Source organism: Typha angustifolia, chromosome 7 (genome assembly GCF_048772165.1).
Source record: "Typha angustifolia cultivar Huaian chromosome 7, ASM4877216v1, whole genome shotgun sequence".
NCBI classification, from domain to species: Eukaryota; Viridiplantae; Streptophyta; class Magnoliopsida; order Poales; family Typhaceae; genus Typha; species Typha angustifolia.
In genome coordinates, this window is record NC_133245.1 from 12,383,742 (window position 1) to 12,398,057 (window position 14,316).

General features: G+C 34.6%; 1 protein-coding gene across 1 annotated transcript; it reads left to right on the top strand.

Annotated features, from left to right (window-relative positions):
• Positions 1-8,978: 8,978 nt before the first annotated feature.
• LOC140763377 (polygalacturonase inhibitor 1-like) lies at positions 8,979-9,944 on the top strand. Its single transcript, XM_073101547.1, has one exon. The coding sequence runs from the start codon at positions 9,048-9,050 to the stop codon at positions 9,879-9,881; it is 834 nt and encodes a 277-aa protein (XP_072957648.1). The 5' UTR covers positions 8,979-9,047; the 3' UTR covers positions 9,882-9,944.
• Positions 9,945-14,316: the final 4,372 nt, after the last annotated feature.

Sequence of the window (14,316 nt, forward strand, 5' to 3'; positions counted from 1 at the left end):
TCATTTTCTATTCTTTTTTTTAATATTTACTCTAGAGTAATGCTAAGAGTATGCTTGAAGGTATTTTAAGAATCTTGTTGAAATTGGAAGATGGTCTAAATTGATTAGCTATATTACAAATATATTCTCTATTTTTACATACGACTTGAGCACAGTTTTACCTCTTATTTTAGAGAAAATAAAATCATTGATAGTAAAATAGTAATTTTATGTTTATTATCTACCCTAATCAATTCAAAGTGCAATTAATCCTATATATCAATAATATCAAACACTTTTTAAGGTAAAATAGGCTTAGAACAACTTACTTGCACCCATTATTCTCTCATTTCTCTTCTTATTTCAATCATTTTTTCCTTCTCTCTTATCTCTCGATCCATTCCCAGTGAAAGGTAGTTTAGCTTAGTACTTTTTTTAATGTCAGATCAAATATAATTAATTATACATCACTAAATTAGTTTACAACCAAACATGGTATCTTCCTAAACTGATTTAAGCCACCTTATTCAAGTTAAAGAAATAAAAATTAGGTTTAAAGAGTTAAACTAAATCTAAACGCTACCTATAAAAGTTTCCAATCCTTGTTCAACCTCACGGATTCTATGCTGTTGGGATACTTAGCAGGTTGTGATTGGTTGGTTGCTAAGTCACCTGATAAACGAGTAATCGCATATTCTTTTCTTCTAACCCTTTCAAAGAAGTCGTACAGCTTGCTGATAATTAACATTACGGCTTAATTAAATAGCTAATTAGCAGCAAAACAAAGAGCTCACTAAAATACTGTGGGTGGGGGAAGCTACCACTCTTTCTTCTCTGTCACAACTCACAACCGAGAAAGCTTCTACTGGCATCTCATCTATCCATTGTCAACTATTCATTAGCCATTCTTCCTGGCCTTAGATCTCTTGCGTGACTCGTAGTTGTACGTATCTATGCATCAAAGAAGACGTGCCATGAATCAACCCTCAAGCTTAATCATGACTTAATCTATGAGTGTCTAAGTGCACGTCTAATCCTTTCTGCCTCCTATTATTTTTTTTTTCCGATTAATTTGTTACAAAAACTCCTTTTGTGGGCATATTTTGTCTTATAGTATTTAGTATTTGACTCTTATATTACTTTAAATAATCTTAATATTTTTGAGTAAATTTGTTAAGATTAAGTAAAAATAAGAAGGGATTCAAACTTCTTTTAAAAGTCTTCTCTCTCACGTTGTAAAGCACTACTGCTAGTGGACGGTGTGCAAGCTCGTGTTAGAGTGTGAAGCACTCTCAAGGGAGTGAGCTAATTCACTTGTACTATCATTAAAGTCATGGGGTTACGTCCTATATAGTAATTAGAACTTAGAAGTCGCTCAAGTCTACAGTGAGGCCACTTTACTTGTTCTTTAGCTTCTTCTTATGGTTTTTTTTCTTCCTCTTGATCACTAGTAGAAGTTAAGAACTTTTGGTGAATAGATTAGGTTTATCAAGTAGTGATTGGCGAGAATATCTTTGGTTTAAGGCAATCTTCACTTTGACCATTTATTCATGTGGGGTTGTTCCTCGCCTGCTATACCCTAGGAGGGGGCAGAAGTTTTGATACCGAAAAAATTACTTTTTAATGAAATTATAATTTACATCCTATATATTTACTATTTATATACCGGGTCTTATGATTTAGTATATATGTGTAGAAAACACTCTGAATTAAATTTGAACTAACCATGAGAATATTTTTTTTTTAAGTAGAGATATTTTATTTTTAAAAATGACTAAAATATCTTTATTTCTAAAATAATTAAAATGTCCTTAATATGACTTGATTGAAGGTATTTTCACAATTTTTTTAGTATAATAAATTTAATCTAGAGATTTTGTTAAGTTTAACTAACAGATCTAACTGCAGAATGTTTTCTACACATATTCGCTAAATTATAGAACTCGATTTATAAATAGTAAATATATATATATATATACATTTTTTATTTAATATGATTATCTTTATAAATAGATATTCTTATTCTTAATAAGGTATTAATAAATCTTTTATATCAACTAAAATTTTGTAAAGTCTGTTTTTCATTATCAAGTTTTGTGTAATCGATCATTTAACAATTTATCATAAAATTTCCCTACTAATATTATGAGTAAATAGTAAAATTATTTTTTTAATATATTTTTATTAATTTAAATACATAATTATATATATTAATCACGTAATTATATGCATCTTAGTTGTTACTATTGTTTTGAACCTTTGATGTATATATCAATATCTAATAATCTCTCCATATCTAAATTTTTTTAATATATACTTGTATAGAAATACAATAAGAAAAAACTTTAAAAATCAACATCAATTTAAGCAAAACCATGGTGTAGAACCCACTTTGAAATAAACCTTTAGAGGTTAGAAAAGTCCTCACGCTTTAAATCCAGACTTATCTAAGGTTTTCTAAAATTTCAATGAGGGCCTTAGTCATGTAACATTGATGTAATTGTAATTATAACATTTTCAGCCATTGACGCTAATACTTTTTGCAATAAATTGTAGTCAGACTATATTTCTGCGAGATAGTTAAGACTTTTTATATCCCCCGAGTAACGGTTGACTAATTGTTATAATTTAGTTTAGACTGTAGGAATTAAGTGTTTAAATTTAAAGCACAAAGAAATGAGTTAATCCGCATTATTATTCATGTGATTTTATTGATGCAAAATTGGGGTTTCATTGATATGGTCATATTTGGATTGATATGAAATATCATGTCGCATTTTATGATCAATTTCTATTTCTCTCTTGAATTTGTTGTTTAATATCAATAGCTGATCTAGGATTAATTCACTCGAACAATTCCATATAAAATGTCTAAAGAACAGTAAGATAATATCCTTTATATACAATAATAAGCTCTTAAATGCAATTACCTACCGAGAATCATATAGTTCATCAGATGGCTTCAACTCTTAGGAAAACGAGCAAGTTGAGTATATTTTAAGGAAAAATGAGATATATTACAAAATTAGTCACTATGATTATAACATGTTTTGTTAGAGTCTCGGAGGAGGAAAAGAAATAAAGCAGCTTAGCCAGAAAACCACTATCGTATATACACCCATAATCTAAGATCATATGCTAGTTAGCAAGCAAATCAGTAGCCTGATTGACTTCTTAATGTTATAATTACGAAAAATTATGAGTTTAAGTATTGGTATCATTTATTATCGTGTCCATGTTAATTTAAATGAGCAAATTCAACTCAAAATCCACACATCAATGACGCCTTTGTCTAAGAGACTGAGAAGAGCTTCCTTTATTGCCACCCAGTCTGATATAAAATCGAGCTATAATAATCACAACGAACACATGCAAGAAATGGAACTCCATTAGTATGCCCAACTATAAATCTTGTGATGTGAATCGGGTTAGATCGGATCGCATCATGAGGACATTATGTTCGATGGATTGAGCCTATTTATTTTTTAATTGATACATACGTATGTATTCCGTTAAGGCAAATTTAATTAAGTCATGTAAGTCACTAAAGCAAGTTCAATTAACTCATATAAGCCTCTAAGTTAAATCTTAGTTCGAGTAATATAAACCTTTCGGGCTAAGTTCGAATAGGACTCATTGTACCTCATGACATCTATAATATAGAAAGGTTGGGCTTCTTTGTTTATTCATCCAAGCATCCGAGCATTGAGAAATTATTTTATTTTAGTTATTTTTTTATTATCATATTTATCGTTTTTGTCGTAACTATTCGATTATCTTTATTTCTTTAGGAGTAGATCTAAGTTAGAAACCCTAATTCTATCTCTAACCTATAGCCACCATCACCTCCAATAGCTACCCTATCCTGTGATCATCCAGCACCACCCTTGACCGTTCGCCACTCTCCAACAATCGTCGCAATATTGGATATTTATCATTATGACCTTGCTCTACTATTTTATTTATATATTTTCATATAGACATCCTATTTAGGTGAAACTAGAGCCATTAAAATGCTAATTTACGAGAATACTATCATCTAAATTTTTATAATTTTCTTACTTTCAGATCTATTCAGATCTGGTTCATAATATCCTGCTCCTCCCAACTTTAGTCTTTACTCTTCAAATATAGCTATAATAATCGCATTAAGTTGACCTTTAACTCTTCAAATGCAAGTATAGCTACACATAAGAAAAGTATATAATGCTAATATGGGCCTTCCATATGCTGTATATAAATTAAGTCCCCAATACTCTTTTCCTCCTCCATTTTTCATTCACTAAAAAACTCCTTACTGATTAAAAGAACCATATATATTACATGCAAATTGAACTGGATAGAAGATTATTGTCACTGATAAGAAAAGACTAAAGTTATCGAAGTACTCAAGAAGCTTTATATATCTAATATGGAACAAACCATTGACCTTCGTAATGCTTAATAAATATAATGCAGTGAGTGTAACTAATGACTAACTTTGTTTCGTGACAGTTGATTCCATACTACCACTAGGATTTAATTAATTTATATATCGTTGACCAGATTAAAATATTACTATGTCGACATCCATTTACAATTAAAATAAGGAATTAGTTCGATCTAGACCTCCTGAATTATATATGACCATTTTCTACATACACTTTCAATGTTTTTTTTTTTTCATCTCTCTCTATTTTTCTCACCAAAAATATCTAGGGACGATCACAAATAGACCCCATGATCGATAACTTTTTTTCACATACTTTTTCTGCTAAACCTTTTTTAGTGGAATAGATTATCTGAACTATTGAAAATGTCTCACACTCGACGTTATAGACCAAAAATTGAAAAGCAAAATATCCCCACAAGATAAGGGTATTTTGGTAATTAAATTTGTTCTTTTCTTCTCTTCAATATAAGCATAACATGTCATATAATTACTCATGTGATTTATATATAATAATTTACAGATGGTAAAAGTAATAAAAACCTAACAACATGAGTGTTTGAGACATTATCGATAATTTAGAGGTCCGTGTGTTGAAAAAAGAAAAAAGGAAGTTTAGAAAAAATATATAAAAATTGATTATAATTCATAGGTCTATGTGTTGCAAAAAAGAAAAAAAATAGAAAAAAAGATATAAAAATTAATAATAGTTTAGGAGATCTAAGTGTAATTATCCTAAAATTTTATTCAAACAAGAGAAAATCCTACTCTGTTCTCTTCTCAACTCTTCTCTCGACCTAATATAGGATGGTAATCCATCGAATTATCTATGCTATGTGTTCACATAATGCTACGGTGGCTTTCTTTTGTATGCAATTTTAAATCTTGGGATTAATATTACCCACAACATAATGGGTTGGGTTCTTGGGTTAATGGGTTTGCTATTGGACTTAAGCATGTATTAGATATCAATCTAATTAAAAAGTTTGCCCTATTCAAGCCCAGCTAGAAGCTACCTAACTAGACTCAATCCAACCCTCATTTCAGACTTTGCTGACTAACCCGCGTTATAAACTAAACCCGTTGACCTATTCAAACTCAAATACTACTGGCTTAGTGGGCAGTAACCAGCTAGCGAAATATAGATCTGTTCGACTTGGTTCAGTTCAATTTAACTACCTTATGAATGATATTTATAAATGATACGGTGAAAAAAAAAATTGACTTTGAATCCGAATCAGCCCACCGAATTATCATTTTTAATAAGACACCATAATACTATTATGGGTTGTTTATAGTAAAATTCTCATCATGATTCCCAATCACAAGTGCATTGGTAGATTGAAGTTGGAAATTCTTTCAATCTACATCTTGTTGCATGAATCCGCAATTTTACTAATTTACATTCCTAAATGTAATTTATTTTAAGTCAAATGGATTTCTGTAAAAGATTATTCGTAGTCCTAGGAGAAAAAGTTGTGTGGAATTAAATGTTATCTAATTTAAAAATAAAATAATAATTTTAAGTTATTACTAAATTAATTTTTAAAAGTTATATGGATTAAAATAAGAGAAAATGATAACTAGCATATCAGAAAATACTAAGTTATTATTTAATTATAACACCAAAACAACGAAACTTTAAATAATCATTGAGACTTTTGAACTAAAGCACGTGGCATTGTTTACTAAGAAATAAGTTAATTTAAAATATATATATATATATATTATTTTTAAAATAAGAATTTTATTTTAAGAATAATTATTTTTATTTTTACTTATATTTTAAAATAAGAATATAATAATTATATTTGATATGATATTAAATAAATAAAAGATGAGAAAAAAGCATTTTATTTTTTATCAAATTATCATAAATAAATTTTAATTTGATATAAAATAGGCTAATGAGATAGATAATAAGGAAACTTTAGTAGTGAAGTTAATACGGAAGCAATTCAAATGGCTCCTTTTTCTACTTATTTACTTATTAGATAAGAAAAAAGAAAAGAAAGAAGCAATTGACAATTCCATAGCAGCAGCTCTCTTAACTCCGTACGCTTAGCGTGATCCCCGCTCCGGATATCACGATATGACGTGTCAATTGGGAACCATTAAAGGGAGGACTTTTCAAATAATTACTAAACAAATGTCTGATTTTAAATGGCCCTTAAATATGCAACTTTTAACTTTCCAGATTACTGAGCGTTGAGGTTTTATTTTGGCAGAAATTCTAACTAAAAGAAATGGTGAGGACGGGAAGGGTGAATCAGTGATGGCATCTTTAATTTTCTACAGTGTTAACTATCATGAATCATATGAGAGAAATCTACTACATATTAAAGGATGTTTGGGATGTGAACTCTAAATTGGGTGTAATTCTCTGAAGAACTAGTCCCAGGGGTGCTGCTCATGGACCTTAGCTTGGACAAAATAGAATTAGTGTCGGGCTAGATTAGTATTGGATTGGGTTCGGGGTTCGGGCTCAGACCGAGTTCAACTTTTCGCCTATGTCAATTGTGAGCGGACGAATAAATCATGTCTAATTGAATCGAAATATTTGAAAAGAATATTTTTATATGATGCAAAAATTTTTTAAATATTCTCACTTCCATAATTATTTTCAATCTCGACTAAGTTAGTCCCAATCAAATTTTATGATTGTTGCTAATGCTTCCTAAAAAGCAGAATGATAAAAATATATATTTAAAATATAAGCAATTAAAGAAGATTTAAGTAATTTAACTTTAAATCTGATCAACATGGGTTAACCTAATTATAGGTGGACAGATTTTAAGCTCAAAAGATGGGCCATTATCTTGAGGCTTTAGTGGATGGGTTCAGATCAGGTCAATCTTAGACATGGCTAGACCCCAAGCCAATCCAATAAATCTTGTATTGGGTCGGGCCAGGTCCAAAGCGGGCTTGGGACGAGCTATGGCCCGACTTTATTATGTTGGACATATATGGGCTTCAGGCTCACGGGCGTCTTGAATATCCCTAAGAACTAGGTTAATGAATTGTGGAAAATAGGATTACATGTCCAGAGGAAAAGAAATTCTGGAGTTTCTTTTTTTTATTTTTTATTTTTAAAGAGAGTCTAAAGACTGATAATTTAGTAAGCTTTATTTGTTACAACTTAATACACGAGGATAAAAATGGGGAGATTGGGAAACACCCTAAAACAAGCCAAACACGATTAAACACAGACCAAACTACAAGTGAGAAGATGATCAAGCAAGTAACAAACAATCACTCATGCAAAGAATCAAGTGGAGGAGAAACGATGGTGTCCTTGAAAACAGGGCTTCATCCTGTCCAACATTAGCAGCATCACAGGAAAACACATTTAAGATGCTTGTATTGAGATCTAACTTCCGTACGGTTTGCATAATCGGCTCTTAAGAGCATCTCCAACTAAGCTCAAAATCTTCAAATTTAGAGACGAGGGAAGCTCCGAAGGGGCTCCAATTTTGGAGCCTTATCCAAAAACTGGAGCTCAGCTCCAACTAATATTTAACTATTTAAAATTTAACTTTGCGTTATAAAAGATTAATCCAACAATTTTAGTTACCTCTATATAATATAGTTTCTTAAACTGAGTGCATAATTAAGTTTACTAAGTAATTTTTAACAAAAATAGTACTGTTGGAAGGATATTATCGAGACCTTTAAGATGAGTTAAATATTAAATTATTTTTTAGTTATTTTAATATATTAATATTTTAAATTATTTTTGACTTACTAGACTATTAAATACTTATTATTATTATTATTATTATATATTAAGTTCTATTTATATTATGTAATATAATTTTGATAATTTTTAGTAAGGATGTGTAATACTTATTTTGATATTTATTTTATAAAATATTTATTTCGATATTTATTTCGTATAACATAATTTTATTGTGTTTAATTAAAAACTAGTAATTTAAAATTACTTCTAATTTTATTTTAAAGATCTTAGATAAAAATTTTCTAAGCATATATTTTTTATTAAAAATAATAAAAATAATAAATTATGTATATATAATTAATAAATGGAGTTCACGGCTCCAAATATATCAAAAGAAATTCCCCGATCCACACGGTCTGATTGAATTATTCGACCATATCTTGATTCTGGGGTCGGTTTCTGTCCTCCCTTATGAATTAATGATTCTGGAGCGAATGATTAGAAATGATCACCAATGCCTCTTTTGTCACCCATTGTGGCAATGCACATACATGAGTACTAGTGTACTACTGAGAACAATGAATGGCATCTCCTCAAGTTTGCAAATGGCAGGTAAAAGTAAAAAAAAAAACTCCCAAGTACTCTTGCCTTCGTTCTCCCACTGGAATAGCATGCCCCAGATTTGAGCATTGACTGCCTCTGCCACTGAAGCTTAGGTGGTCTCAATTAGTCGTTCCACGGGGTCCCAACCCACTGCTTCCCACTGAATCACAACAAGATTCGTGAGCTGGAAATAGATGTAGATTATGAGCCTACTGTCCTCCATGTGAACTTTTTAACATTTAGATTTTGGGATAAGAGTAGAAAAAAAGGAAACAAATCCTCACCTATTTAAGAGCATCTTCACAACCTTTCTCCTCATCTCACTTCGATCTTCCATTTTATTTATCATTAGTCGCTATGTCTTCTGCTCGCATTCTGATCTCCTTCCTCCCCCTCCTCATTCTCTTCTCCGCTCCTTTCCTCGTCTCCGCAGCCCTTTGCCACAAGGAGGACAAGGCGGCTCTCCTTGAGATCAAAGCCATATTCGGCAACCCTGCCGGCCTCTCCTCCTGGAACTCCAAGACCTCTTGCTGCACCTGGGACGGCATCTCCTGCAATGCCACCACCGGCCGCGTCATTGACATCACGGTCTTCTTCCTCAACGTCTCCGCTCCGATCCCCTCAGCCCTCGCCAGAATCACCACCCTCCAATCCATCAACTTCGCCTATAACCATCTGTACGGCACCATCCCTCCCTTCTTGGGCGCCCTCCCAGACCTCACCTTCCTCCGCCTCGACGGCAACCTCCTCACTGGCCGCATCCCCGACACCCTCACCGTCTACAACCTCCTCCTCACCGGCAACAACCTCTCCGGCCCGCTTCCTCCCTCGTTCGCCCACGCCAGCTTCGGCGCTCTCGACCTCAACGACAACGGGTTCTCCGGCGACGCGTCGTTCCTCTTTGGCAAAGACAAGACCTTGTACGCCTTGGACATTTCGGGGAATAAATTCGCTTTCGATTTCGGGAAAGTGGATCTGCCGAAGGACATGAATATACTTCAGATCGATCATAACATGATCTACGGGAGCATCCCGGCGGCTGCGGCCACGCGGAGGTGGCTCCGGTGGAATGTGAGTTATAACCGGCTCTGCGGCCCGATACCGCAGGGGAGCTACGTGCGCAAGTACGGCCCCTCGCACTTTAACCATAACAAGTGTCTCTGTGGAGCTCCGCTCGCGCCATGCGCGTGAGGAAGAGATGGTACGTAGTGCATGTTTGCAATAAATGAAGGGAGGACTTCAATTTTCAAATAAGTGGAACGTTCGATCGACAAAGGCCGTTAATTGGGACTTTTTCAAATGCCAGGCTTCCAAGCCGCCTAAAAACAAGTACCTATCGATCGATTAGTGTACTCCGTTGTAAACCGACAACCTCTTAAAAATAATAGCTGTGGAATGTGAGATGAATCAGATGTCTTGATAAGAGTATAAAATGTGCTATCTTGAATACCAAAATTGAATCTATCCCTTTTTATGTACAGAGGAGACCCAACAGATAGTTCATGGACAAATCTTCTCAAATAGCATTAGGAACAGATGAACACATGTAGAGAGACCAGTCTCTTATGATTGACCTTTCGCTGTTTGATAGATATTGTACAAACTTCCTATCATCTTTCTTTAATTGCGGCTAGTGATACCTCTCCGCGAGACTTGGGAGTCTTGCCCTGACCAAGAGCCCCCTGAGAACTCTTTCGTGAATTTCTAATCAATTTTTCATACACTGAAGATCTAAAAATACATAAAGAATTTTTCCAGAACAAATAGCCTTCTTGGATACGGAAGTCCTCCATTGTTTAATTACTTGTGCACTTTGCTCAAACTTTGTTGGAGTTTTTCTATTTTCCACATATAACTCCTTCTAGCATTCAAACTTCACAAACTCGGTATGTAAAGTGGTCAATAAAATTATAATAATCCAAGCTCCTAAAAAAATCTGTGGTTGGGCACGACGTGACCCACATACTGTGCCTGGCCTCTTGCCCAACATGCAATGCATGCTTGTGCTACGGTGAAGGTGTTGCACACTCCGATTGAATGCTGTCGGCTAGCATCACAGTGACATGTGGAAGTGGAATCGAACCTATCAGCTACTCGTGGACATCACGCCACCACCCCATTCTCCTTTGCTCTCTAATATTATCTTTTCCTTTCTCATTCTCTAGTTCTCTCTCTTCTTCTAGTCCCGTCACCATCTCAGACAATTGGGAAGAGCCGTCATTGACCCTTGCTCCCGTCTGATTTAAAATAAGATCATTTTACTGAGTCTTTAGCTCATAACTTTTTTATTTTTTATTTTCAAAAACTTAGGTGAGCAAATTGAGCGAGACGCTCCTCTAAGGACCTTACATCACACACCAACTTATCCTTGTAATATCATTCGATTGACAGCAGCATCTTGCACATCTTATGCACAATTATTTCTGCACCCTTGTTGATCCACCCAATATTGTAAGGAGATGGGTCTTTATCTGTCTTCAACTCCATCGCATAGCACAATGCTCAAGAGACGATGTTCTCGCTACTGCACTTTACTTGATTAGATTGCACACCATTTTATTGATTCTACAGCAGGTTTTGAATATATTATGACATTGTGCATGATATCTTCTCACCCTTTAGTGCTAAACCACAAAGGCTAGCTTTGGCTCTCTAGTGTCAGTGGCAATGACCTCACTAGTGATGCGTCACTCTTCTTCAGTAAAGATAAGATCTACCACACCTTGTACTTGTCGATTGACAAGAAATAAGTGTGCCATAGATTTGGGAAACTAAAGGTGGCCAAAAGATCTAGATGTCCTTTAGATTGATCATAACGTGATCTACATAATAATCTCTCCAATTTTAGATTGATTTGAGCCTTTAGAACAAGCTAACACTAACCTACCCAGATCATAACATTGAACCATTGAATTCATTTCTAGACAAATTCAACTAAAACAAATAATTAGACATATCAGAGCCACGCTGGACAGCCCTAGCTCTGCTAGGGTTTGACGCAGGTCTTCCTACCCTCTAGAAGAGATTTCTTCTCTCGCTGTTGCCGTCGGTGAGGCTTTTTTGCTCTCCCCAAGAACCATCTTTTTTCTCTTATTCCTCTCCCTTTCCTAAAAGTCTGAGGCATCTTTTCATCTTAGCACATTGCTACTGCTCCCCACTATCGCAGCTTCCCATAATCGCTCCTCACCGCCGCATGAAATCCCCTCGATGCTATTGTTGTCGTCTCCTTCTTCGCCGTCGCTCTTCTTCGAGATCTTCTCCCTACCCTCGCTGGATCCGACCATGCTGCCCTTCCACCTCCTTCCCTTTTGGAGGAGGCAGATCAGCTCTTGCATCTCTTCTTTCGCACCTCTCCTCCTTTTTTTTCTTTCCCCTTTTGTTGCAGTAGATGATCCGCTCTCGCTCATTGGTGCCCATCTACCTACTAACATCACCACCATACCGAGTGGGTGAGGCTACTGTGGACAAGGAGAGGATTCGGGATTCATTCACAGTAGCATCATGTGCTCACCAACGTTTGTGTTTTCAGTTATCTCTATTTGGTTGTAGGCGTCATACTTTTTTTTTATCTTGTTGCTCTTGGTGGGTGATCTTTGATCCTCCTGTCTTTGAGAATTTTCATGGCCGTGTCTTAGACTATTGAATTGACGGAACCTATAAGCTAACTTGAGGCTCTTTGCTTATGAAAATATTAATGTTACTCTTGGAACTTAATGAATTAATATGCCTACGAGTGACGCCCTAAAACAAGCCAAACATTTTGTTGAACACATACCAAACTATAATTAATAAAATGATCAAGCAAGTAACAAATAGACAAGCACTCATGCAAAGAATCAAGGGGAGAAGAAATGATAGTGGCCTTAAAAACAAGGCTTCCTCCTGTCCAACATTAGCAGCACAACAAAAAAAAAACACATCAAGAGGCTTGTATTGAGATCATGAGTGTAAGAAAACCAATGTTCTGTGGATCTAAAAAGACCACAATAAAGTTAATCCTCAAATCTGCATAACAACAAACTAAACAAAGAAAAAAAAAAAAACAAATCCCCCAAATTAACTTAGTGCCAAGATTTGGAGGGTAATGGCGGAGGTGATGAGAAGGGGGTTAGCATCAATGAGGCACACACGACAAAAGGAGGGGCAATGGTAGTGTTATGATTGGTGACACAAAGAGGAGCTAGAGGGGGGGAAGGAAGGGTGGTCCAATGTGGCGCAAGCCAATGACGAAGATAGGAAGAGGGAAGGAGTAGCACCTACTTTGTGGATAATGACGCAAGGCGGCAATAGAGGAGATCGAGGGAAGGAAAGGAGAATGTGAAACTTGGATAGAAAAGGAAGGCGATGATGAGGACGAAGAAGGATGGGGAGAAAAGAGGGAGAAAAAGGAAATCTTGTTATGAATCAGATATGGAATTGATTCTAAATTTTTTATAGGTGGTAGCATCGGAAGTCATAGATCTAATAACTTTAGAATGAAGTGATTCCGAGATCAAAGTGAAATGATATGGCAGAAATAGTGAAGAAAGGTCGAAATAAGAATATCGATGTTGCAGTAGTTATCGAAAGGTCAAAGATGCCATGGGATAGTGGAGGTTGGTCATAGGGTTGGGTGGGTCATGATAGGAGGTATATATTAATGTTTGATAACTTGGTAGGGTTTCTAGTGTTAAATCTTCTTGGGTTTTGAAATTAAAATCACTCTTAGGAAAGCGAAAGCAAACTAACGGCTAATATTAAAAGATAAAGACAAGATAAATAAATTATCTTAAACCAATATTTATTACACACCCATTGATAACCCATAAATACTCCTATTTATAAAAGTAGAATCATAGCATGTCAGCTTGGGTTACATCCGCTTTAATTTAAAATTAAAAGTAATAAGTAAAATCAATTAACTAAACTCGACTTGACTAAACCTAACTAACTTGACTCTCATAGTTAAATCGTAATAGCCTCACTATGGAGGGAAGAAGAGTTTTCCCATCCCCTAGCAACATTAGCTAGGAGGGGAGGGAGGCAAAAAAAGTTTCAGGAAAAGACAGAAAATTTTACCCAAACCCTAGCGTAAATTTTAGAATTACTACATAATGTTAAAGGTTTTTTCATATGTGAGCCCTATATGGAGAAAAAGCACAATAAAGGCTAAGTTGCTGCTGAAGAAGGATATATAGGCAATGAGAGAAGGATCTAATGATAAAAAAATGAGAGAAGGATCCAGTTGGTCTGAATAATAACTGATTGTTGTTTTTATTTAGGGTTAAATATATTTTACATATTGTATCGAAATAGCTTTACCCATAATTATCCTTCCCTACCACACATGTCTGTTTTGTATCACTACACTTTCCTAGACTTTTGTTTAACCTTTAAATAAAAATGTTGTCACCAGAGATGAAAAAATGACTTACAGAAAACTGCTTATATTAAATACATTATATTCGGGGAGAATTTAGGTGACTTAGTGATAAATTTAAGAGGCAAAGTGATTTTTTTTTCTTCATATAAATAGATATGGACGCCTTTAATTTGGATGGGAGCTTAATAGTTGCAACTTAGGAAAATAAAATAGAGGAAAGTAAATTGTATTTAACCCTTTTATTTAGATGGGGGCAGCACTTGT